Raw genomic sequence first — 27,869 nt, 5'->3', positions numbered from 1 at the left:
TTCCTTTACACTGATGCGCTCAGAGAGGAAACGCCGCACGAATCTCTGCAGTTTCAGACGCTCGAGAAGCGAAAACCTCCGTGTGTTTCTGCGCCACCGCAAAGAAGACTCTCCGCTTCGCTCCTCCGTGGATTTACCTTCCTGAAGCAGCCGCAACTCGTCTCAGATAAGTAGGAAATAACTCAACCAGGTCGTTTAAAAAAACCCATTCCAGATCTGCGCCGAAAGCGGCAAACATCAAAGTACAGTTCAAAGATTTCGGCACAGCCTATTGAGACTTTCGGGCGGTAAATTATATTCTGGACAGTTTTTTTTGTGACAAGTTTTTATCTGCAAGCCCTTTGTGTTTATGAATGCGTGACGTGGAAGTAAACTCTGCTTTATTCTCGGATGAAAAAAGCCCAGAGACACGCGCACTTTTTGGGAACTATAATCTGAATTTAAAGCACTAGGATGTAGTTTTTTTGTTGTTGTTGTTGGACCCGGGGAGAGGATCTGGACCTCGAGAATGAACTTCGTGAGCTCCCTCTGCTTACTTTCTGTGCTGTAAAGACACATCAAACCATGGGTTGAAAGCGACGATGATAGACTGCGGGGATATTCAACGTGGGAGGGAGCCGATTTTTCTGTCTTATGTAATGATTGACAGCGCCTGAATATTAGGGGTAGATCATAAATATAACATCACCTCCCCATCACCCCTTTCCCCTTCCCCCTGTATGTCGAGGAGGATGTTTTCCAATGAACTACAGCTGCTCTTGAAGTTAACAAGTAGGATATGTCACAGATGAGAGGATAACTTGATAATCGGCATATTCCTTTGTGTTTTGTTTTGTTCCATTAAAGCAAGTTTAAGTTCATTATAAATCTTTCATCAGCCTCATTTAGACAATACTTACCTCCGTCACTCCCTCCCCCTCCATCCAGTCTCAGTCTGTTTTGTAATATTTTGCTTAATGAGTTAATATTCATCATGACGCCCCAAACTCTTGATCTGCTCCGTGCTGATTCGGCTGGCTCTTTAAAAATGACTGTGACTTCAGGAAAGCAAACGATCAGCTGTGCGTCGAGCTTCTGTTTGAGCTTTGAACTCTATTCTCGGCAGTGCGATGTTTTCAATGGCTTCTAAGATGCTATAATGCTCATTTTTGCCCTCGGATTTGGGGATATGTAGTCGTACTGATATCCTCAACCTCTTAATCTCTGTGACTTTCTGTTTCTGAACATCTGAAGCCATTACTTAATCTTCGCTTGAGCCTTCGTCGGTCCCTCCCTCCCCCCCACTCATCAGGGCTGGTGGGGGGGGTGGATCTCGGCCCCGCGGGGTCGAAAACTCTGGTGGTGGCCGGTGGTGGTCATACACCCAGAGACAGGGCTCCCACCATGGAGACCAGTCCGGAGAGCCCCAACCGGGCAGTGGAGTACCTCCTGGAGCTCAACAACATCATCGAGAGCCAGGCCAAGCTCCTGGAGACGCAGCGCCGGCGCATCGAGGAGCTGGAGGGCCAGCTGGACCAGGTCAGCCAAGAGAACCAGGACCTGAGGCAGGATCGCAGCCCGCGGACGCCAGGTTCGGACACTCTCGAGGAGAACCACAACCACAGCAAGCCTCTGTCCCTCCCCATCCATCATGGCGTTGGGGTTGGCGGCGTTGGCGGCGGCGGCAGCAGCGGGAACGGCAACACCTCGATGGCTCAGGCGACACCTGCAGCACCCACAACTCCAGGGCCCAGCAGGGAGAGGAGGACCCACACCAGGCTGACCCGAGGGGTCTCCTGCTCCTCCTCAACCACCGAGCGAGACCGGCTGGAGCGCACCGACAGCACCGACACCAACAACAGCGCCACCATACGGAGAAAGTAAGTTCTTCTTCTGAAACAGAGGCCTTCTTCTCTCTTGGGTTTTGATGGTGCACGATGAGCGATGAGCTTCATGGCATCATAAAGGAACGCCAGCAGTCTGGTCCTGTGGTTGCTCTAAATTGCAGTGATGACCATTCAAATGTGTGACGCATGAATACGCATCTATACGCTAAACCCACAAAAAAGGAGGCTGCAGCCTTTCTAGTCATCAGAGATAATCCTCACAGTAATGGGTCTAAACCTAAGAAGGTTTTTTTTTTAATACACCACCATGAGGAATTATGCAGAGCGCTAGAGGATTATGGGTAGAGTGATATGTGCTCAAGGTGTCCATTTCATGGCGGTGTGTGTGTGTGATTCTGGCCTGCAGAGGAGCTTGATTAGTATAATGATCACAGTGCATTATGTGAGGTGCGTAGGAGTCGCATAGTAGTATGCTGAGGAAAACTCGAGTCCAGGTAGGAGGGTTATGGGCCTTTTTTTTATGGTGATCTGAACTTTTTATGGACCAGTGAAGCCCGTCCATATGAAATACCCGCCCACTGTTTTCTAAAAGTGTGTTTTTCTTTTCCTCTTCACTCTGAAATGAAGGCTAGTTGTTTTTAAGAGAGATCCCCCCCTCCCTTCGTCCCTCTCCCCCTCCTCAGAGAAAACTCAAGGCTGACCTGAAGTTAGAGTGCTGCAAACACAGATTTGGCAAACAGCAAGTGCATCTGTCCTCGCTTTTACTGATCCACGCACACACACACACACACACACACGCAGATATAGTCGGCTTTTGTTCAGGAAGCATTAAGCTTTGTGAGTAGGCAGCAATTCATGCGAAAAAGTACACAGAAACCATTGGTCCCTTCGCATATGATCGCATCTCTCTACAAGTAGTATCAGTAATTAAAACTGGATTTTGCTCACTCTCTGTTTTCTTAGGGTCCCAATCCCCGTGTCAGTGATTAATTCAGACTTCACCGAATCCCTTATCGATTGCCGCTGTCTTTTCCTCCGCTGTCTGCCTCTCCGGCCCCCCTCCCCGTCATCCCTGGGGATGATTTAGTCATTAGACGGGAGCACATATTAGTTATTTATGTAGGTGTTAAATGCACTGATGAATTGTGAATGCAGAAGATCTTGCTGATCCTCCCTTGTTAATTGCCCGTAGCGGTTGTTGCTGACTTTGGATCCAGGCTCAGACAAGCGTATCATATGAAGTGTCACATTTAATAAACAGTCACCCGCACGGCAGCAGAGCCATATTCTCCCCGTCTGGCTGTGACTCAGCCGAAACCAAAACTGGCCTATTAGCTTAGGTCAGCGACAAAACCCTCGCTTCTTGATCACGGATCAGATACCAACGCGAAATTCCTCATCGTCGGCGGCCGCGACACTCTAAATATGGCTCAGATCAGAGGAGGAGACAGAAGGAAGATGTGGGAGAGAGGAGAAAGATGACAAGGGGGAGGAAAGTGACCTTACTCAGTGTGCCTCAGTCTAAAAGAGAAATGGTGGAACACACACACTGATTCGCCATCTGTCAACAGGGTGCGTTCGAGAGGGAGCAAGAGAGGAGAGGGGAGTCCGGGCCGGAGAAGGCAAAGGCTCCCAGAGCTGCCTTTTTGTTTTTGTCCAATTAGTTTATCTTCCTCCAGCAGGATTCCTCATTTCTGCCCCGCGCTCTCTGTTCCTCATGTAACTCACAACTTTTATGTTGGGCATGGAAACAGAATAAACTGTCCCCGTTATTTTGTTCTTCTTCTTTTTTTACATTTTTTTTTTAAAGCCCATGAGTGCAGCGACTGCATCAAAACAAAGTCACTCCTCTCCTTTCTCCCAGCGGCACGCCGCAAACAGCTGTCCCAAATGCTTCCCTATTTAGCTCCTCTCCTCCTGTTAATGGCCGTGTGAACAATGTGAGTCTGAGGTCTCGGGGAGGAAGAACTCAAAGTCCCGCCTCCAAGAAGCAGCAGGTTGGAGGGCATTGCAGCAACTCGCTGTGAGCGTGGCAGATGTTTTCTTCTTGTTGTTGTTATTTTGGGAGAGGTCACGTGTACGTGTGCGTGTGTGTGTGTGTGTGTGTGTGACTTTATAATGTATGTGCTAGTACAAAAATTTGTGACAGAGGGTGGCAAGTACATACAGAGTGCATGAGAGATTAATTAGTGTGACCAGAGTGTAATTACCACTGGCCCAGGGGTGATAATTACTGCTGTGCATATATATACATATGTGTGTGTGTGTGTGTGTGTGTGTGTGTTTTTTTGGGGGGTGTGAGTGTGTGTACATATGCACTAACATCACCTGGTGGGATGTCCATTAATAGACAGCTAATGTGACCCTGCAGCCTGCCATGCGGGCTGTCGTCCTACAGGGATGTGACGGTCCTCTCTGAGAGGTTGTATCCTTCATTATGTTGTCCTTATGGGATGAGAGGAAGGAGCAGCGAGAGGTCTTGGTGACAGCCCCAGTGGTGGCGACACTCGGAGCGGTATTATTACATAAAGGCAAACAAACCAAAAGAGAAAGGGGAAACAAGAGAGCCATCGTCTCCATTCTTCACTTCCCTCTTGCTGTCACAACGAGAGCGTTCAGAAGCTCCAAAGAGCCCCGCGAAGGCGCTCGTGTTCCCCTCCGTCTCTTTCTTCCATCTATCGCCCTCTCAGCTCCGGGCTTTGTGGGCATGTGCTGCGTCCTCTCTTTTGAAATTTACATGAATTCGGCAATATGGAGAATGGTAATGGACTTTTTGTTTCAGAAAGAGCCTCATTTTGTGTAGCTTTACTACACATAACCCCCATCCCCTTCACAAACCCCAGTCTCTCTCTCTCTCTCTCTCTCTCTCTCTCTCTCTCTCTCTCTCTCTCTCTCTCGCCCTGTCTCTCTCTTTAAAACTCTCTCTCACATACCCACGTACACACACTCACCCTCTCCCCCTCGCTGCTTCTGTTTCCCACTGCTGCAGATATGACTCAGAGAAGCTGCAGAAATTACTTTTGTGCTATTCTCTTTTCTCTTCCCCTCTCAGGCTCAGCCGCTCTCATATCCTGCTGTAGTAACTGAAGCACACTTTTTTTTTTTTTTTTTGGTCCCTGATTAGCTTGATTGAATATTCTTTCTCGGCGCTAATGCAGCTCACAATGCATGTTGATTTCGACGGCGCTCTTTTACATCCCATAGTGGCTGAGATAGCGCAGATGCAAGTTGGTGAAATGAAGTGGCCCCAGGCGAGTGTGTGGGTAAGCTCAGCTGCGCTGACCTGCTCCAAACAGTCTGTGTGATGTGATGGGAGGTAATTTATCCTCTCTGGATTCGGCATGACTTTCTAGAAGGAAATACGGTGAAGCCGCAGCTGCCATTTTCTCCAAAAACTCAGTCTCGCTCTCCCATATATTCTCTATCACAAGATACGGAGTGGAATAAACAGTGTTGGATTCTAGCCAGAGTTAGCATATTGCTAACAGTTCAGATTGCTGTGTTGCAGTGCAGCTTGATGGTAAATGGTGTGTGTGTGTGTGTGTGTGTGTGTGTGTGTGTGTGTGTGTGTGTGTGTGTGTGTGTGTGTGTGTGTGTGTGTGTGTGTGTGTGTGTGTGTGTGTGGGAGGCAAGTGTACGTGGGTGGTATGTTTTTGCCTTCTCGAGTGCAGTGAGTGTTCATCGCTTCATACAGTGTGTGCAAAGGGAAAAAAAAAATCTTTTGTAATTTATATTTAGTCACATGTTAGGCAGGATTCATGAGGATACGGTTTCTCAAGTTTCAGTTGTGAAGTGAGAGAGGACTGACCATCTTTCTGCAGATGGTCAAATTCACACAGGATTATACACTTAATGCACAAACTCTATATCTGTATTATATATATATCATCTTAAAGTTTGACCTTTGTGGTTTTAGATGTCTATATATGTGTACAAATACTTGGCCAATACCAATGAACAATAACGCTCATTCAGAGTCTGATCTATTTTAAACTGTTTCTTGGCAGCATATGCTGCCTTGCACACATATATTGTACAGAAATGACTAGATGTCGCACCCAAAAGCGGCAGATATCACGTGAGGAGACAGACACGTGGTCCATGTGAGATAAAAACTCATGCTTTACCCCCATCGATGGGAACTTAAGAGTCTCAGGCTGCATATTGTTACACTTCTAGACACATAACCATCTATACCAGTGTGTAATCTTTGGAGACTCACTTTTAAAAATTGATAAACCCAATTCACAATCGGTCGTTTCTATAACTGGTCGTGATTTTGTTCGTATATCAACGTTCCTGGCTTCGCTGCTTTTCGCCACATCACCTTTACACACATAAGATATCTATCCAAGAGATGTACGGCTGATGAATCACAACTTGTGTTAAGCATGTTATTAAACGCATGAACACATGTTAAATACATAATACATTAACAAAATGAATGAATGAAGGTGAACAAGCTAGCAAACAGAACAATCCTTTCATATTTGATTAAATGTTAGAAGTTCACTATAATAAAAACGATACAAGCAAGCTCCCTCGTGTGGCTCAAAGGTGCACTGCGGTTATAAATGTTAAATAAAAGACCGTGGAAGACATTTGGCTAATTATTCCAATGTTTTATGATTATTTTGTTTACCCAGTCTTCGGCAATGACTGGTCGAAACCATCACATCACTCTTACCTGAAATAGTAAGCAGACAAGTAAATTGCTGTGATTTACAGTTTTTCACAGAGAGCCGTGAGAGATGCAGTTGCTGTGGAAACTGTAAAGTCCTCCAGGCAGTTACAACATTACATTTCCGGCCTCCCGTTCTCCCTCCATCGCGTCCACCTTCAACTTACCTCACCTTTACAGTGGTGGGAGGTGAGGAGGAGGAGTAGGAAGAGGAAGAGGAGGAGTGGGAGAAGGGGGGTGGCAGTAGCGGTAGCGGGGGGGCAGCTGAATACCCTGATCCGGATACATCCTCCTACCTCTTCCCCCTTCCCCCGTTTTTTGCTTTGTTTCAAATGGCAGCTGTGTAGTGTCGGAACAACAGCCGCGGTAAATTAGCGCGGAGATTAGCGGCCTTCGCCGAGCCGCGAGCGAGGACGGCCGCGCGCTCACCCACCTGTGCACCGGCGTCTGTGATTTTAATCAACGCAGGCGCCTTCAACATCTCCTCCCAGCCGATGCTTTGACTTTCATTCATTGTCTTTTATCCAGGGGTTCAAAATGCAGCGAAGTGGCACTTTTTTTTTTTTTTTTTGGAGGAGGAGGAGACGCTCGTCAAAAAACACACTCTCGTGCGCACGTTTTTTTTCTCCGCGCAACAGAACGGGGAGACCGGTTACCGTGGGAACACTGCGAGCTCTTCTGTACAGAACTCTGTGGGCGAGAGACACAGAATAAAGCGGTGGAGCGAGGAGCGAGGAGAGGGGAGGAGTGGGAGCAGCAGCAGCGGGGCGAAAGACAGAAGCAGCATTGAATGACGGCTCTCTGGGAACAGACTGAAGACGGATGAATGCTGCGACGTTTGATTCATCGCGTGTCGCACGCTCCCCCCACCTTTTTTGTAGGGAAAAGTCTGGGGGTTCCTCTGTGGACCGGCAACCTCGGTCACTCAGTCACGTGTCAAGACCCGAGCTCTGTTTCAGGCGTTTACAGAGGTTTCACCTTTTTTTTTTTTTTTTTAGTGATCAGCAGGGGATCATATCATTTTCTTGAATTACTCCTTCAGCATCTCCCACATCGCATTTTAAAGGAAGTCAAATTTCCCATCATTGAATGAATCACATCCGGTCAAAATCAAACACACACACACATGTGCACATCAACGCACACAGCAGGGGCCTGGTGCGCGTCGACGAGTCCTAACTGTAACTGTGCCCCTCCTCGTCGGTGCTTTCGCCTGGCACTCGACGCCAGACGCCCACTCAGGCAGTCCGCACTGTTGCCAAGCAGTAAGAGGATTCAAGCTCACAACGAAAGCAGTTGGTTGTGGAGGAACTGGTGGATGGGAAAGGGGGTGTTGGAGGGGCGCGGGGGGGTGTTTCTTAACTTGCTAGCTACAACGCAGCGTGTGTGTGGTTATCAAACGTCTCTGTCAGCGGGAGTCAGGCGGGTCACGCGCTGGAGGTGGGATGACGCAGTGTGTGCTCCCACACTCCTATTTCATAGACAATGGGCGAAGAAGCACAATCTGAAGTGGGTTGTACCACAGTGGAAACGGACAGATGTTCAAATTATACGGCCCCTCCCTCCAGAAAAGCCACGTGGATGCAAATGGCCGTGCTCTCAGGCCGTTGGGATCCGCTATACAAAAAAAAAGCGGTTGTTGCGGTGTGTAAAAGCGTACAGAACAACAAGAGAAGGTGAAGGCATGCCGTGCCTTGCTCTCGCTCTCCTCGCGCATCTATACATAGTCTCACCTACGCGCTCACACCCCCATGCCGCTGCACACGGGTTCGAGGAAACACTGATACCAACAACAACCATCACTCCACACGTCCTATTTCCATTTCACAGTCCTCCTCCCCTCTCTGCCCTCCTTCCGTCCTTCCCTGCTTCCCTTGCTTTCTTCCTCTCTTGATAGTTTTCACCTTTGCCCTCCCACTCTCCCACGCTCATGCAGCTCGCGCTCCTCCCACTCCTCTTCCGGCCTCCAGCCGATGTCAACCCCCCGCTTTTAAAATACACGCCACCTTGTGCGTTCTCCCGGTGTACCACTCCGTCGTTGCAGCCGCGACTTCCTGCGTCCTCTCCGCACACTAGCATCACAAACACCCTCCGACCTTGTGTTGATTCATGTCGTTATTATCTGTGCATGCCGGCTAATGACAGAGAGAGAAATGTACACGTACTCTGAGAGAGAGTGTGTGTGTGTGGGGGTAGTATGTGTGCTGTGTTATTCTATGGAGGAGGAGGAAGAGGAGGAAGGTGATTTGGTCTGTTTTTTCCTTTTTTAATTTGTTTCTGGCAATCATGGATTCAGGCGTAGCTGCTCATGAAGCAGAAGTCGGGTACGAGCTGAGCGCGTCAACGCTCGCTACGTGCACTCGCGGTAGTTACCGCTGGTAAAATACTAATCTTGGCAGGGCAGGACCTCACAGTGTGTACACGCACGGCTCACACAGCAGCGCCTCTGCCTCCTCTTCACATCTCCATCCAAAGCTGAATGGGTCAGCGGGTTCAATTGTTTCAGAATATTTAGTGACAGAGACACAGAGAAATTATCACACAGCTCACACATCGTGCTTGTAAATTAGGCCTGGAACGTCTCAAGGAGCTGACTCGTAACCTCCGTGTAATCTTTATAAATAGGAACGAACGAGGCGCTCCTGTTCCACACTCCAGCTTAAATAGCGGCTTGTTCTCAGTATAATTGGAGCTTCTTTTTTTTTGCGCTAAGCTAACGTGCGTTTCGCCTCCATGATTAAATCGTCGTTTGTTTTTTTAACATTCTCGTTCGCCACTGATTTGAAGTCCTTCAACTTTCGCTAACAGCTTTGTTTCGTGTGTCAGACTCGTGTGTTCTTTGAGTCGAGTTTAAATCCGGTCAAACATGAAGTGTATTTCAGTCTAAGATCAGTAGGATTAAAGGATAAGGCTTCTCACAATGTTGAATATTTGAATACTCAACACGTACACGACCTTTAAGTTAACTTTATTCATTTACGCACCCAGCATTTGCAGAGAAACAATATCATACATTTAGAGTTGTGTTTATCTCCAGCCGATACATGCAAGTCCAATTTTCTCTCTCTCTTTTAGCTCTGTTTAGCTCTGTTTAGGTCCTGAGAGAAATATGTCTCCGTAGCTGCTAAATGATGCACTTTGTTCACCAGCTGGTCCGTAACAGTTTGTCTGCTGTTCAGTGCTTAGCAGGTCGTGGCAAGGGTCTTTAGAGTTGATTTTGCTGAAAATAACTGCCTGCAGCGTCTGAAAACAGCTGCGACAGTGACGAGAATGAACCAAAAACATAAAGTTGTAGGTCAGACAGCTAAACAATGAACTGAAACCGAGTATAAGGCTCTGGAGGCCTGAGGGCGGCTGTAGATTCATGTTCAGGACGAGCGACACCTCACATTGTAACATTGTCGTTTCATACATAGTTATTATAAAGATATGGATTTGCCTAGAGCTGCTTTTAAGAAAAGGTCACAAGTACTTCATATCAAGTACGTAAAACAGCTGAGCACTGTTTTTACCAGACGTTTAACTGGAGTTTATATGTGTTTTATTTCTCGCAGGAATGTCTAGAAGCCCATTTCCGCCTGTAAAAGGAAAAAAATATGATCGTAATTATGAGACAGCAAATTGAAATTCCAAGATTTCTCTTTTCGCAACATAAAAAAAGCACCACTGAAGCGCATGCACACGTACTATCTCATAGTTCTCACTTTCTATCTCATGATTTTGACTTTCTATCTCATATTTATGATTTCTGATCTCATCATTTGTTTCTTTTTCTGGTGGAAATGGGCTTCCATAGGAAGGTGTATGTAGGCCTGACTACGTGTCCGTGTTCCCGGTGATGAAGCAACATGTCACCCAGTGGAACAGTGAGCCTCACTGATTTTAATAGCTCTTAGACATAAAATGAGCTTTGGCGACAAAAAGCTTAACTTTTTATTTGTATTGACGAGGAGACAATTAGGTTTCTTATTCAACCAATGTTGTTCAAGTGAATCACACAATCTAAAAATCAGTTTGGTGGCCTGGGCTTCCACAGCTGGAACAAGTCGTTTATCTCCAGAGACCTGCTTGTGAGTGTGTCAGTGTTTCCCTTTTTGTCTCGCTCTCTTTGCTTGCGTCTAGTCACTGAGTGTCTCCATGCTAGAACGACGGGGACTGCATGTCCTTGGCGGCAGCTGGCCCCGGTGAGAAACCATTCATTTACATGCTAATCTCAACCGCTGCTCACTCGCTCTTCAGCTGCTGATGGAGCATCTCTAATTTCTGCCAGAGTAGAAGGGCTGCAGAGAGGCTTTTGTGTTATATGTGCACTTTTGCATGCATTATAGAAAGTGGTTTCACATTTTCATACTGGATGAACCCTGCAGGAGACCAGTAGCTGTTATATAATCTATCAGAGTGGTTTGGAAGTTTCTCGTTGGAGAACTGTGAGCATGTTTAAATGTTTCTTTTTCTCTCTTCAACCCTGAGCTTTACTCCAGCGCTACCGTCCTCCAAGACGGCTCTGATATCCGCGGGGAGTTGATTTCAACAGGTGGTGTTTGTGAAGGTGTTCGTCACCTGGCCGGTCGTCATTCACCTCTGTTTTTAAATGTGCCATTCATTGTACTACCATTGACGCTGTATGATTTGTCACTATCAATGTGCAGCTTCAAATCAGTGTTTTCTCTCTCCCTTACTTGTTCTCTCTCTCTCGCTCTCTCTTTCTGCTTTGCCGCTGACTGTTTGTGTGTCTGTTTCTCTGCTTTCTCCATGTCTATGCGTGTGTCGTCCGTCTCTGGTCCTTCCTGTGTCAAGTGTGCGGCCTCTGTCCGTCTCGGGGCAGCCCGTCTCGGCTCCCACCACTCCCACGGCGGCGGGTGGCGCCGCCCATGCCGCTCAGTTCCCCACCAGTCTGACCGTTCACAGCTTCGTGAGCCTCCATCAGTACTGCTGCCCCACTACTGACCAAAGCTTACAGCAGGAGGACAGGTAAGGGCCACCGCAGGGCCTGAGTACAGTGAGTACAGCACAGTAAAAAAAACAAAAAAACACCCAGTCAACATTTTTTTAAATGCCCCCTCCCCCCCAGATCTTTCACACAGTCACCGCCACTTTCTTTTCATTTCATCCTGTCCTGCTTTGCCTTTTCTACCCACACACCTTCTCCCGATCCTAACGAAGCGCCAGTCTCCTAACACTCCCAGGTGTGACTAATGGCTGGAGTTAGGGCTTGAAAAACACAATAGCTCCTTCACAGGGAGCGAGAGGATGGCAGTCATCGTCAATAAGCTGTGAGACCGAAGTGGACTGAGTCACGAGCGAACCTGGCGAGCTCTCATCCTCCTTTTTTCTCTCCTTCCCCTCATTTATCCTCCGCCTGATGCCGTTCTGAGACGCATCAGCACACGATGCTCCAACACTGCCATCTAATGGCTTCACACAGCTGTGATGTGCACATGTTCGGTGTATGGTAAACACCATGCTTTTAAATAAAAATGCCAGTTATGTCACTGTTTGAGCTAAAAAAATAAATAAAAAAAAGTGCAGCCTGCTTTAGGCTTTTCTCATTTCCAGCTGTTTTGCTTTCTGCTTTTTTTTCTTCTTTTTTATGTCTCATGCTGTTTTTCACTCTGTCCTCCTCTTTCCTTCCTTCTCTCTCTCTCTCTCTGTCTTGTCTGTCTGCCTTCCTTCGTGTTCCTTTCTGTGTTTTTTCTCGTCCTGTGTTGCTTTTCAAGAGAGGAAGGTGAGGATGAGGGTTCCCATCAGTTCTGTTGTTCTGCCTCGGGCTGCAGTAGCCCCTCTTCTCGCTGAGCCGAGATGCGACTGACCCACGACTCGCTCGCCCATTTTACCCGTGAGAAAAAAAAAGACTTTTAGTGCTTTTACAGTTTATGCTGCCAGAAAACGGAGACCTCACTGTGTACCAAAAAAAAAAAAGGTGAAATCTTGCTGCACTTTAGCAGGACACAATAGAAATGCATGCAACGTGTAGTCTTCGTGACAGTTGTGCTATCATTGCTTTATTCATGTATCATTTGTTTTTTGTGCAATAATTAACATTTTAGGGAATTTCAATGTTTCTTCTCTCTGTATTCTTGGCAGTTTATTTCTTTTCTTGAAGCCATAACGAGTTGTCTGAACGCATCACCATCATCTGCTCATTATCGTCGCACTCGTGCTTATCTAAGAAAACCACTAGAGTCACATCAGTTCGGATGTGCTCAGTAGTCACCGTTTCTTATCCTTGCAAATAGCTTTAAAGTCCCGTCACCACCCATTATGCAATGTTATAGAAGCTCTTATGTGATGTAAAGACATTAGCCGTGTGCAGTTTGTGTCACATGTTCATTTGATTGTTGCTCTGCGTCTGATAGTTACAGTCTCATCCGCAATCATGTTTATTCATGAAGAGATTTCTCTTGTTGGTTTCACTCTGTAGTTCCTGAAGGCACTTCATGTTTGTCTTTTTAAAATGTCTAAAGGTGCAATAGTTGTTCCTGTAATTGCTCTGTGTTGTTTCAGTCACGCTGGAATGTTGCTCTCACACACACACACCCACCGCACGCATCTCCACCTCGAGCATCACGCATTCGTCCACAGGCAAGAGTTAATCATAGGAATAATATTTCCAGTTATATACTGTGTGTGTGTGTGGTTTCTCAGGACATTTATTGACTGTGTACACGACAGAAATATGAACCACGGAAAGCACAATTGACTTTTACAACTGGCATTTATAATACTTTTATATTTTTAATTCTCATTTCACGATAGTTTCTTTCAGAAGATATCTGCTCTTTTCTTCCAAGGCCAATTTCAACCACATTGTTTGTCTAATTTCTGTGTCGTCTATCTCAAACCACGTGTCGCTGTGTGCCCTCGCTGTCTCCTTCACTCACAAAGACGGCACAGACGTCGAGGTTAACCAGATAAAACGCCAAATGTCTCTTTATTTTTTTTCAGTACACTTTTTATCAATAAATGAAAATGCACTTCTTCTTCTTCTTCTTTGTGTCTCTTTGTCTATTCCTGTTGTGTGTTTTTAGGGCTCGAGAGGGGGATGCAATGTAATAAAAGTGACTTCGCATGTGTCTGGGAGGGTGGAGGGACAACGCTGGGCTGAGTGAGCGAAGTTTAGAGCTGTCAACAGACTGTCAAGAATGCAGCCTGTACAGCTTTGTAGGGCGAGCGAGCGCGACTGCATGCATACGTGTGAGTGTGTGAGCGTGTGAGTGTGTGAGAGAGTGCACAAGAGTGAGACAGTCACAGAGAGAGAGAGAGAGAGAGAGAGAGAGAGAGAGAGGGTGTGTTGGTGCTTTGTCATTACGCTGCTCCAGTTAGTGTGGGACTTTTCTCTGACAGTAGCAGCATGGTAAGAAATCAACTTTTTTTCCCACTTTTATATCACTTGTAAAACTGTCACAAAAGAGCATTTGGATGACGGCGCTGGTTCCACTGGTGTGTTTGTCCGGTGGCCCGCGCTGCATGTCGAGCCTCTGATACGTGCTTTGAGCTGTAGATCACCCGTCTGTGGGCTGAGTAAACGTAACTGAAGCATCACAGGCGGACAGTAATAAGTAAGTAAGCAAGTAAAATAGTGTCTGTTGAGTGCTGGTGATTATTCAGGGTAGTTTTTAAAAAGAAAGAAGGAGAGGTATGTGACAGAGTCCACATGCCGTTCACATGACGGATCACATACCTGTCATGGATGTCACTCAACCGCTTGTTCAGACGCACACAAGTGGAGCTTAAACGCTTTTTAAAAAAATATGTTGGTTTCAGTTTCGGAGGATTTTTCTACAATGGAAGACTGCAGTCAGCGGGTGTGATGTGAACACAAGGCCAAATCAAGCTGCAAGCGAATTAATCACACAAAAAAGGTCAAAAGAATGCATTGGAAACTGTCTAACTATCGTGTCTCTTTCCACAATACTGAGAAGGGATAATTAAGTTTCTTATGAAGTCGACATTACTTTGCCTACCCGTCTGTTTATATAAGACTTATCTCTCCTTTCTCTCTCCCTTCGTGTGCCAGAGATTATGTGATAACAATGTGCTTACAAAACACTGCTGATTTTTCTGATACATCACTCTGTAGACCTGCAAACACTGTGTGTGTGTGTGTGTGTGTGTGTGTGTGTGTGTGTGTGTGTGTGTGTGTGTGTGTGTGTGCCTGTGCGTTACAGTGAAGTGGCAGAAGAAGAGTGTTGGCGGTGGAGGAATGCTCCGATCTGACCCATGAATGATTTGATTGTCTCCTTTCAGTTTGGCCATTTGAAAGAATGGCATCACATATCAAGAGAATACAGATTGTTCCAGAAGTACATTTATTTTTACGGTGGAAAACGTCTTTTTTTTTTTTTAAAGTCCTGACACCGATGGTTAATATTATCACATCCCATAAGAAGTTAGTGTATATTTAGCTGTCGCCCCCTTCTGCTCCTGCTATTTATTCATTGTCCACGTTTGAGTCATAGGGGCTTCATATATTGGCCAATGAGGTTCGGAACAAATGGGCGTAAATTGACACAAAAGTTGGAGATAAACAGATTAGACGGGATGAGTTGGCTGCTCTGTCAGGAAATGAGTCCACAGATGCAATGATTGGCCCCTCGGTGGCAGGCAGCATGAGAGGTTAATCCCCCAGTCTACTTGTCCTGCTGCGGGTTCGATGGCACAGTCAGACCCACTGCTGCTCTTCCACACACACACACACACACACACTCCGTCAGCGCATCAATATTATATGAGCGAGGGACAGGAGGCAGGGGACTGCATGCAGTTGACATTGTACTTCGCTGCGCACCCCCTCCATTCACTTTTTCAATTTCTCTCTCTGCGGCTCGTCAATTCCGGCCCCCTCGTCTTTTATCCTCACAACACTATCAGCGATAACTTCCCTGTTTATTAGATTTCAACCATCTGTTTGGGCTCCAATTAAACGGTTGGAGGTAGTGGAGCTCTGGGCTGGTCTTTACGAGAGAGCCTCTGGAGAGAACCTCTCTCTCTCTCTCTCTCTGGCACTGTAACAGGATTACAGGGTTTCTTCCATTAGTAATGAGGTGCAGATGCCAGCTGCGATATGGTCACACTCATGTTTTATACAGCAAACTTTTTTACTCGTATATCATCCTCACCTCGCCTCTCGCCGCGGGGCAGAAGCCAGCGATAGTCTTGTTTAATGTATGCGCGCTTTTGGAGGTGGTTTGCAAGGCCTCGCGCGAGGAGGGGAAGAAATCGATCGAGAATTCATTTATTCTTTTATTCAAATACTTCGCCAAACTTGGAGAGTTTTATTTAATAGGCATCTCTGAACTTGACGATCTTCCTTTTTCCCAAAAGCTCAAGAGGGAGAAATTGAAATGCCGCACGTGGAACGTGGAGATGAAAAAAACCCCACAGATTTCTTCGGCGGTTGTCGAGCCGCTGATGAAAAGCTGTATTTCGATGTTCCTTTTCTTTTATGAGACTCGAACAGATGACGGCAGGCGTTTATCAGGATTATTATGGAGGTGTAAAATCAATCCAAGGAACAGCTGTGAATATTCAGAGAGAAACTCATGAGACCGGGCATGTGACTCCCTAATGTCGCGTTGCATGTATTTTAGGTTTCTGTGACTCAGTTGAATGAAAATACCATCTGCTCCTGCTGATGTGCATGGCAGGAAGTTACAGTGGAGCCGAGTCCGTGCTTGCGGCTACCTGTTGGCACTGCGCAGAGGCTAGTTTCCATGCCTTAAAAGGAGCAGTTTGAAGCAGCTCTCAAGCTGACATCATCCTCTATTCGCACAGTTTGGACAAAATATGTACAAATGTCCACTTTGAGACAACGCTGCACTCGCACGCATCGCAAATACATTCTGTTGTGTTATCTGTTTTCCAGAAGTATGATGCAGACTGTCATTCACAACCTGTGGAGCATCTTCATCACCCACCTCAAAGGTGTTAACAGTCAACACATTGTCATGGCAACTACGTTTCTCATCCTAACAACTGCCTCGCCGCCCACAAAGGTCCCACAGCAACCGTCACCAAGCAACCCCCTCCCGCTTCTCAGTTTCTCTATTTAAGGAGCAGAGGAGGAGGAGGAGGAATGATAAATGATGCCGCACAGAGTAATAAAAAGAAAGCATTTTCAAGGGAAGATGGATTTTGTGCCCAATAACTTGTTGCTTCATATTAGTTTTAGAAACAAAGCTAAGGAATGGATAAGGCATGCAAACAGAATATGTATATATACAGTATATATATGTAGTGTGTTACTGTTAAATTTGTACGACTAAGTTGTGGTTATATGTGCTTTCCTGCAGATGTCAGAATTGCATCTTTTTTATTTATCACTGGGCTTCTTCATGACTCTGGTGTTATGCAACAAAATGGAGTTGTCGTCAGTGTTGCTGTTAGACTCGAGAATAATTTTACCAGGTAATTGCTTGGAGGCACAGGGTGTCCTGCTGGAGTACCTAACATCGTACAACATGTTCCCTCTGTCCATTCCACGCAGTCTCGGTAAAGGTATGACGAGTGGTATGTTTATGTTGCAGCATCACCTGCAGGATCAAAACTAACACATTGAAATGCCTCCGAGTTATTTCCTTCTTTCCCGAGTAGCTTTTTTTTTCCTCTCCGCGTCCTGTTTTTAGCCGGCTAAACACTTAACACAGGAAGTCCAGTGGAACAGCAACAACACAATGAGGGTGGGAGGAGGAGGGCATTAGCTGACCCGCTCACACCCAAAATGGTTCCAGTCAACAAGGCACCGTTTTCATTTTCACTCTTTTTGTCGTCTGCAATAATGTGTGACACAAAGTTTCCTTGTGATGAATGTAATGCTCCCACACATCCCTGACCCCTGGCTCTGCACTCTCTGCCTTGTTATGGGACAGCTAACAGAAGGGGGCGTGGCTATCACAAGGAGGAAATGTAGGCAGGAGCACGTGACCGTAGTTGTCCTCTCAACACACACGGACACATAAACTGAGGGTGGATTTTTGTCCGGGCAACAGGACGCAGGAAGCTCTCTGGACTTAAATCCTGAAACCTATGTGGGATTTCTGCTCTGCTGACTGCAAATAGGATTGTTTCCATTTGAATCCAGCTCAACTTTGTTTGCAAATCTTAGCTGCTTGCTTTTACAACTGTGTGACAGAGTGAGTGAAAGTGCATCTGGGAGGTAATGTGCTTTGACGCATGTTTCGTCTCAAAATATTTCACCGGGAGCTGAAGTGACACGTAACGACCTGGTCTTTCCTGTCAGTATGGTGCTGCTGGTATGTGGCAGCGGAGGACTGCGTCTTAGCGGTTGATGACTCTTCTTCGTGTGCCATCACTCATGCGTGTCAGACTGAGAAACAGACAGAGACTGAAAGAGGGAACAAGAAAGTGAGAAGCAGGCAAAGGCAGCGCATAAACACGAGTAGGCTTCGGCTGAACGTTGTAGTATATTAACTCGTCCTCCTGACTCAATAAAGGAAGGAGATAGAGGGGAGAGACCTTTTATGTCTATTGGATCATCAACTCACAATGTAGACAGTTAATGTCGTCAGATCTCTGGCGGCTTTCGCACCTCTTAAACAATACAAGTTTACAAGTGATACAAGTTCACCATGAGTTCCACCAAGAGATGGTTAACTCCTCGCCGCTCAAAACTGTACATGTAAGTCCTTACACGTGAACTCTTAACTACTCTTCTGCGTCATTCATTGACGTGGAACTTACTCAATCATTACATTTGCTCTTTGAAGTGTTTGGTGAGACGTTTTGTAAAAAGCTTGTGCTCGTTATTTTCCTCCCGTAGTGTGGAGGGGGACTCCCAGTGTCCAGACACGGGCACTCACAAAGACATCCAGACGCCATTCAGCCAGAAACCTTACCTGCGCGGCTCGGAGCGCTACACTGACAGCAGGACCAGCAGCGCACCCGCCGGATCCAGGGACCCTTCATGCGTGTCTGCCTCCAGTTCGGCCAGCTTAGCCTGGGCACTGCGAACACGCCACCAACCCGCGAGTCTGGCACTCCGCAAGCAAGAGGAAGAGGAGAACAAGAGATGCAAACCCCTTTCGGACTACGAGCTCTCAACGGATCTGCAGGATAAGAAGGTAGCGATGCTGAACCACCAGTACTAGCAAACATAGTTTAGATGATGGATTCTTTTCATTTGTGTGCGTTCTTCTTTTCTCCCACCTTTTTGCCCCAGGTGGAGATGCTGGAGAGAAAGTACGGTGGCTCCTTTGTAAGTCGCAGAGCAGCAAGGACCATTCAGACGGCCTTCAGACAGTATCGCATGAACAAGAACTTCGAGCGCCTCAGAAGCTCGGCGTCAGAGAGCCGCATGACACGCCGCATCATCCTGTCCAACATGAGACTGCAGTATTCCTTCGACGAGCGACCTCAGCAGCAGGCCCAGACGCAGACGAGCTTCACCCACAACGTGGCCATCGGGCCTCCTCATTCCCCCGACCCAGACCGGCCGGGAGACTACACCCACTTAGAGGACTCCTTTTCCAAACAGGTGACTGCATTCATGTTTTTTTTACACAGTAGGCTATAACTCTTTATGACATGAATGTCTCAAAGATCTTTAAGGTGGCAAAAAGAATCAGGAAAGAAAGTAAATTAGCTGAACTCATCAAACAGGGCAAAGCCAAAGACAAATCTTGTCAGGCATAAACCCTCAAAGCATGCTATAGAAACTGCATATTATGTTTAAGATGAACTACAGTGACATAGTTTACTTCCTGAGATGTGGAATATTGAACTTGCTGTGTCCTCAACAGGTCAAGTCCTTAGCTGACTCCATAGACGATGCCCTTACCTGCCGCGGGGGTCGCGATGACTCCCAGGAAGGCAGCAGGGAGGGCGGAGGCCTTAGTGAAGACTTTGGGGAGTGCGTGTGGAGCAGCAGCAGCAACCCCTCCTCCCAAAGAGGCTTGGGAGAACGAGCCAGGGGAGCCGGAGGAGGGCTCAGCATGCACGGCGACAGCACCGCCACCTCGTACAGCGACGTCACCCTTTACATGGACGACGGCATGCCGTCGTCCCCGCTGTCCCTGGACCGGGCTCCCAGCAGCACGGATACAGAGTACTGGGGCCCCGGCGGAGGTGTCGGAGGGCGTGAGGACAGCAGGGACACCGAGGGAGGGGGCAGCAGCAACAGTCGGCGCAGCACGCCGTGCACCGAGTGCAGGGACTATCGTCTCAGGGGCGCCCATCTGCCTCTCCTCACGATCGAGCCGCCCAGCGACAGCTCCGTGGACATGAGCGACCGCTCGGATCGCGGCTCTCTGAGCAGACAGCTGGTCTTCGAACAGGAGCCCGGGGTCGGGGCTTGCTCCCCTCAGGGGACCCTCAAGCACTCCCCCGCCACGGGCGTCCGTCCTTCCTCCACGGCAGCTGCCCAGGGTCAGACCCGGGCCCCCGGCAGACCCATACCCACGCACATCCCTCACCAGGTGGCGGCGCACCACCACCATCACCACCACCCTATCCACCACCACCAGTACCCCGACACGCCGTCGTCGTCGTCCTCCCCGCAGCAGCCTCCCACCACCCCTCTGTCCTCCTCCTCCTCCACAGCGCTGCCCCCCGGTGGACTGGAGCAGCCGTGCTGCTCGGACGGAGACAACGACTCGCTCAACTCCACCACCAACTCCAACGAGACGGTCAACTGCAGCTCGGGCTCCTCGTCTCAGGACAGCCTGCGGGAGCCTCTGCCTCCTCTGGGAAAGCAGACCTACCAGAGGGAAAGCCGCCACAGCTGGGACTCCCCGCCGTTCAACAGCGACGTGGTGCAGAGACGCCAGTACCGCATCGGTCTCAACCTCTTCAACAAGTAAGACGCTTGTACTACTAACACACAAAAATGACGAGTAGAGACCATTTTAAAATGGTGATAATACAATTAAACTGGCGAAGTTGTAGTGAGATAGTTCTTTTTCATTGACTATAGGAAGCCAGAGAAAGGGATCCAGTACCTGATAGAGAGAGGTTTTGTATCGGACACTCCCGTTGGGATTGCTCGCTTCATCTTGGAGAGGAAGGGCCTCAGCAGGCAGATGATTGGAGAGTTCCTGGGAAACCGACAGAAGCAGTTCAATAAAGATGTTTTAGAGTGAGTATGGGAGTACAGAAGAGATCATCAGCAGGGATTTTTTTTTTGAACCATTCAGATGAATGTTTAGTCCAAACACAGATCAGCATAAGCGCACACTATTTCATCTCACATATTTCATACCAAGTCTAAATGGATGCAACCTTGAGGCAGAGCCAATGTCCTCCCCACACACACACACACATACACACACACAGACATGGTATTTCATAATATGTGCCATGATGGATGTTCCAGGAGAGGTTGGACTGTGACCTGTGCTGTGTGTGTTTCAGCTGTGTGGTGGATGAGATGGACTTCTCAGGAATGGACCTGGACGATGCTCTCAGGAAGTTCCAGGCTCAGATTAAAGTTCAAGGAGAAGCCCAGAAAGTGGAACGGCTCATAGAAGCTTTTAGGTTTGTATGTGTTGAATGTCAGTGTGTATAAAATAGAGATAGCCCTTCAAGTGATTGTCAGCTCAAGATGCACTGAATTCTATCAACTGTGGCTGGAGCATCAAAACATAAATGTTTGAACAAGCTGTTTCTGTCTCTCGCGCAGCCAGAGATACTGTGTGTGTAATCCAACGCTGGTTCGGCAGTTCCAGAACCCAGACACCATCTTCATCTTAGCCTTCGCCATCATCCTCCTCAACACCGATATGTACAGTCCCAACGTCAAAGCTGAGAGGAAGATGAAACTCGAGGATTTCATCAAGAATTTAAGAGGTGCTACAAAACAGAAATAACTCACACACTTGATTTACATATTACGCTGTTTTAATAGTTGCTCTATCATGTTGACTTTATGGATGTTAGTATGCGTTAGATTAGTAAGAAGAAGCATTTGTCCAGTTGACATTTAAAAACAAAATTCCACCACATACCTATATGCTCTTAAAAAAACACTTGTCCTGTTTCTCTTTTTGAGAAGAAATCAGAAACCATGAAGGAGATATTTTGCATAAATTTGATCGAATCAGTATCCATCGACGTAGATGATACAGCCAATAAAATCTAGTAACGTCAGTGATGCCTGCCCCACAACACAAGAACCACAGACTCTTAACAACAAAAACAACAACAACAATCCACATTTTCCTACAATGGTCAGACATTAAAAAACATATATATATATGTTTATATATATATATATATATATATATATATATATATATATATATATATATATATATATATATATATATATATATATATATATAATTTCCCACTGAACCTTTTTTCCTCTGTTTAATAATACAAAACACTATTAACAACTTGTATGTGAAAACTGTAAAAATCACAATACACTGTGAGATTTTGTGATTTGTGCAGCGCAGTTGCAATAAACATCATTTCCTAAAAGCCTCCCTTTCCCTGTCTTCACCCCAGGCGTAGACAATGGTCAGGACATACCCAGGGACCTGCTGGTTGGGATCTATCAGCGGATACAGAAATGGGAGCTGCGGACCAACGATGACCACGTGTCCCAAGTGCAAGCAGTGGAGAGAGTCATTGTGGGCAAGAAGCCTGTGAGCAAAATACAGGGCTTTGTAATATGTGGTCACTACTTGTTAAAGGTTTATTCATTTGTACTGTATTTTTCTATATAGGTGCTGTCCCTTCCCCATCGTAGGCTGGTGTGTTGCTGCCAGCTCTATGAGGTCCCTGACCCCAACAGGCCGCAGAGGACCGGTGTGCACCAACGAGAGGTTTTCCTCTTTAACGACCTTCTGGTGGTAAGACTCATATTCTTCACTTTTTAAGACGGATAAGACATCTATTTTATTTTGAAAAACCCTTAAAAATACATCCCGTCTATCTGTCCCATCAGGTGACCAAAATCTTCCAGAAGAAGAAAACCTCAGTGACTTATAGTTTCAGACAATCGTTTCCTTTGGTTGAGATGCAAGTGCACATGTTCCAGAACTCGTGTAAGAACCCATTTAACTTTTCTTTTATTTCCCTCTGTGCAATCCTTGACATTTCAGCTGTGGGCGATTTTGCATTTCTATTTTTGATCGGAAACAATGTTATTGTCCTTTGCAGTCTGGAGCCGATAATATTTGAATATTGCAATGCTTTCATCACCGGAGGGTTACCTCCCCCGGTGATAGACTGTGACTCATAACACATTTATTTCAATGAACATCTTCAAAAGTGCCACTTTTAAGTATTTTATTTTTCTGTGTTTGCGTCTCTTAGACTACCCGCATGGTATCCGCCTGACCTCAGCAGTCTTGGGTGGCGAGAGGAAGGTTCTTATCATCTTTATGGCACCCAGTCAGCAAGACCGCACCCGCTTTGTTAGCGACCTCAGGGAGAGCATTGCTGAAGTGCAAGAGATGGAGAAATACAGAGTGGAATGTAAGTACCCCATCTACTGGCCATTACTGTGAACTATGACTTTAGTGGGCGCGATCCAGCTTTTCTACATCAATAAATAGAGTGCTGGTGTTACCGGTATATGGCTTGATTCTCCTCTGCATCGTGTCTCCCTCTCGTTTTAAATCCCTTTATGTTTACTTACAGCGGAGCTGGAGAAACAGAAAGGTGTGATGCGGCCCAGCTTGCTCACTGGAGGTGTGGTTGGAGGCGTAGGTGGGAAGAGTGACGTTGTGAATGGCTCCCTGGGAAGAACCAGTTTTGATGACAACTGCTCAGTGGGTGAGGGTCTCAAACGCACGGCGCTCAGCTCATCTCTCAGGGACCTGTCAGATCCAGGTGAGGAAACATCAGAGACGTTGTTTAATTCCGCTTCCTTCCTGTCCGCCGGGTTGAATTGCGTAGCAGAGCTTTCACATTACTTCTTTTTTTTTTTATCCACTGCTACATACTGTTCATCTTTCTCACTGACATTAAGATACAGCGTATGCGATTCCTATCTTTTTCCAAAACACGTGAACAAAGCTTTCCAATCTTTGGCTCTTTGCTAACCTGACTCTTCCTGGTGGGGTGCAGGGAAACGTGGTCGCAGGAACAGTGTTGGTTCTCTGGACAGTACCATGGAAGTAAGTCTCAAAGACTAGATGTTGTCCCGTAACGCGTCCCCCCTTACTGGTTCTCCGTCATCCCGAGCACGCTCAGTTTGTCCCCCGTGTGCCTATAGATGGTGTGCGTGTGTCCTGACCCGCACTGACACCCTTTGCATGGCTATGTGTGTACAGTCCTGCCCAAGCATGGCCTTCACCTCCAGATACAAATATGTCCTTTGTGTGCTGATGTAAGTGGGAACAGAGACATTGGTGCAATCCTTTGAGGGGTTTTCTAAAACATGACGATGCTTTATTCTCCCAGGGCTCCATCATTAGCAGCCCACAGCCTCACCAGCGCTATCCAGTGCCAGGAGTGTTGCCTGGCTGCTACGCAACAGAAGACTTTCGGCCTCATCGCCCCATCCTGAGCCCCGGATCGGGGGTGGGGGGTGGGCCGGGGCAGCAACACACCACTGCTGGGACAGGAGTTGGGGGAGTCTCCAGCAGTGTAGAGAGAGCAGGAGCGGGGAGCGGCCCTGGGGGGAGCAGCAGCAACAACAACAGCGGCTCCTTCCTGGGGTCCTTATTCGGCAGCAAACGTGCCAAACCACCAGGGCCCCTTATTCCACCGGGGCCACCTTACCCCGCACCTGTACCCCCACCGACTACGGGAGGGCCCCCTCCTCACTCCCCTTCATCGCTGTGCCAGCTGGACGGGGGCCCGTCCAAGATCCAGGCGCTGCACGCACAATACTGTCACGTGGCAACCGTGCAGCCCCCGCCACCTTACTACCATCACCATCGCTACCACGTCCAAACTGTCCCGCCTCCTTTGCAAGGTGTGCCCCCTCATTCTATGCAGAGAGGCCCACTACCCTGTCGTCCACCCCTTGGCCCCCCACACGCCCAGCACCCGCAGCTGGCCCATCTCTCCCATCTCTCCCAGCATGGGCTTCCGGTTCGTTACACCAACATGGTGGTGGGGTGTCCCCCACCCCTTTCTCCTCTCTCCCAACATTCCCAGAACCCACCGTTTGCCCTGTACCACGCGCAGCCTACACACTCTATCAGAGGGGGCGTCGTCCCTGGCACCAAACTCCCGTTAACCATGTCTCACTCCCACCCGCACCCACACGCACACTCCCAAACCCACCCCGGACACGTGCTCACACCACACCCAGCCAGCCACTCCACCCATCAAACACACTTCATATTCGGCACTCTGCCCCACAACCTTCCGTCCGCCTCCGTCAATGCGCATCACGCGGCGAGCGCCGGCCCGTATCTGCCCCAGTACCCTCCTCTTTCTTCTATCCCCCCTCCCCCACCACATTCCCCTTTACCCCCCCCTTTGTCCCCCCTTACCCCTCTTACACCTCTCTCCCCTCTCCCCCCCCAGCACCCCGGGCTGCCTCAGCAGGGGCCGCAGGTGACGGGGGCTGGAGCGACAGGTACAGGGGGCAGCTCCAAATCCAAGCCTATCAACCGGATAAGTACCGTGGTGTGAGCAGGATGTGGGGCCAGAGGGGTCAAAGGTCAGATTATAGAGTGGAGGAGGTTGGCAGAGCTAGGCCTAGGACCAAGTCTGCCAGGACAGAAAGTAACAGCAGCAGCGCGAGTGACAAGAGGAAACGCAGTTTGCTTCGTCTCTGTTACTTTCACCTCCGTTTCCCACACATGTAGGTGGAGTTAAAGAGCACAGCGAGGGTGCGTACGTCTTTGAAACCTGCACACACAGAAACACACACGCGCATCCAAACGTATAAACAATCGAAATATCAAAAAAGCCTATAGCCATATAATTTAAGATGAAACTAAATCTATATCTAGATATATTGCCTCAGTTTTAATTGTTTGGAGTCTAGTTGAGGCTGTATGAGACTATTTACATGTACAGTACCAAGATGTGATAATGTGACACTGGGAGAAAAAAAAGAGAGACCATATAAATATATATATATATATATCCAGCTGCTTACATGGGGATGTAAATAAAGACAAACGCACCAAATGCATTCCAGGGGAGTAAAAACAGCAGAGAGTTGCAAAAAAATGTCCCTTGACTTTGCAATAATTTACTTGGCTTCACGATGTCTCTGTCTACTTTTGCAGGTTCCGCTTTGCTGACAGGCATCTTTTTTTTTCTAAAGAAGACCTCAGATATGTTGCTTTGTCTTAAATTTCTAAAACCAATGCACGGTTTCCTGACAGTCTTTTGCTTAATGGTCTTTTACATGTCAACAGGAGCCACCTGTCTTTACAATGCATTCCTTGTGGGGTATGGGAAATTAATGATACAATCAATAATATATTTTGAATGTTTCTGAAGCTTCTTGCTGTTTTATCAATATTATAATATACCTGCTATGAGTATGATAAATATTGTACAATATTTGTTTTGATCAGTGATTAATTATATCAGCAGATGTTTGTACATGGTTATAGAGAGTATATATGCACATATAAATCCCCTCAGTTCGCCAAAACCACACATGGGAAGTGTGATTTATTTTCATCGTCATTGAAGTTCATCTTTTTAATAAGAAGTATTATTGGTTATTAAAAAGATGAATGAGGTTTAGTTTTGTTAAAAATTGATTTAAACACAATGTTCAAATGTCCTCCTTTTCTGTTTAGTTTGATGTGAGCAAACAGGGGGCTTACTTCCTCAAATGGGGTGACTAACAAAACTTGAATCTAAAGAATGGCTCGGAGTTCATGTTTCATATAAATATATATATATATATATATATATATATATATATATATATATATATATATATATATATATATATATAGTTCTCAGTATTGGGAAAAGGCTTGAATATGGTTGTGGAAATTTAAAAAAAAAACTAAAAAAAACTTTGTGGTCAATATCACTCCCTCATAATTTTACAGGGCATCTGTACTCAATTCCCCGCAGTCATCAGATTTAGCCATTTTGTGTTTTTCTATGTTTTGAAGAAGCACGCTTTTACATGCTGTTTTGTGGTTTTGCACACGTGATGTCTTAAGTCAGAAATGGCCTTCTTCTTATCCTCCCTCTTCTGCCACTTTTAGAAATCTCTTGTTACATTTTCTGATGCCATGGCATCCCGCTGAGGGCTTCTTGTTTTAAAACCGTAACAAGTCGAGAATGTAAAATAGCCTCCAGGTACACAATGTATTTCCCCTTGTGTAACTGTTACCCCTTTTGCTACTGCAACTGTAATGAGCACCGATGTCATTTACCTTCAGTGCCATTGATTACCAAGGGAAAACTACATCTAATCTGATTCAGGATAGAATGAATGGGACTTGATGGAAATGAGGACAGAAGTCAAAGTCACGAACTCCTGAAAGAGATAAAAGAGATGGCAAAGTTGAAGATCCTCAACAAAAGGATTTTAAAGAGGTTTGGACATGATCAAGAATGTCAGATGAAGATTTTATAAGTACATGTTGGCGAGCTTTTTCTTTTTATTGTGTCCTTTTATGACTCGTCTTGCATGAATATATATAAACCTGCCCTTATTGAATAGATTGTATTGTAAAAATCTGAATGTACATATTATAGGCTTCTATACATATGCTTAACTACGGGACGAACTACTCCCATTCTGTATTCAGGTGCGTGCATGTGAGTGCCACCAAGTCTGTACATATAAAAGAGGGGCGGGGATAGAAGACGTTGGCCACAAGGAATGTTGATTTATTTTTATTTTCTTATTATTTCTGACTGAAGGTGAGCGAATGAATTACCATAATATAAATTAAAGCCTAAATGAAGTTTATATGTTGGTGCAGTTATTGATATCATTTAAAACAAATGATTTCCTTTTTTTTCTTTGTTGTATGTATTATGTGTACTGAAAGAATAGAGAATTGAGATGTGAATATTTATTGCTTCTGATAAATTAAAGTGTCCTTGCAGTGAATTTGTCTCTGTGTACTTTGTGTAACTGAAAACCCGTTTCAACAATTGATTTGCTCAAATGAATGAATGGTATATTATATATTAAATTACATAACCACACAGGATAAAGAGAAGTATAAAAACTACAAGATCTCTATGAGATGTAGGGTGCTTTGCATATCAACTCTTCACAGAAGCCCTTTTTGTAATGTTGCATAATACCACACACACACACACACACACACACACACACACACACACACACACACACACACACAATGGGACGCCTATATATGGGGCTTCCTGTAACCAATTGATTTCACAGTATTTAAATTCCACACAATCTCTTATTTAACTACCTATTTTGTCAAATTTGGATACATAATTACAATACTGTTGTGCACATTGCCAATAAGCCA

General features: G+C 46.4%; 1 protein-coding gene across 1 annotated transcript; it reads left to right on the top strand.

The window, feature by feature from the left end:
• On the top strand, positions 1–27,472 carry iqsec2b (IQ motif and Sec7 domain ArfGEF 2b). Its single transcript, XM_068597183.1, is given in 15 exon segments — positions 1–1,859; positions 18,287–18,587; positions 18,686–19,000; positions 19,266–20,320; positions 20,438–20,599; positions 20,875–20,997; positions 21,143–21,309; positions 21,973–22,112; positions 22,194–22,319; positions 22,415–22,514; positions 22,786–22,947; positions 23,113–23,304; positions 23,542–23,591; positions 23,878–24,942; positions 24,945–27,472. Coding segments are annotated over 15 exon segments (4,728 nt in total). The 5' UTR covers positions 1–1,383; the 3' UTR covers positions 25,239–27,472.
• The last annotated feature ends 397 nt before the right edge of the window (positions 27,473–27,869 follow it).

This window comes from Clinocottus analis, unplaced genomic scaffold, assembly GCF_023055335.1.
Source record: "Clinocottus analis isolate CAN_PGR_092001 unplaced genomic scaffold, fCliAna1.0.p SCAF_4, whole genome shotgun sequence".
Taxonomy (NCBI): Eukaryota; Metazoa; Chordata; class Actinopteri; order Perciformes; family Cottidae; genus Clinocottus; species Clinocottus analis.
This window is presented reverse-complemented; position numbering and strand designations above follow the sequence as displayed.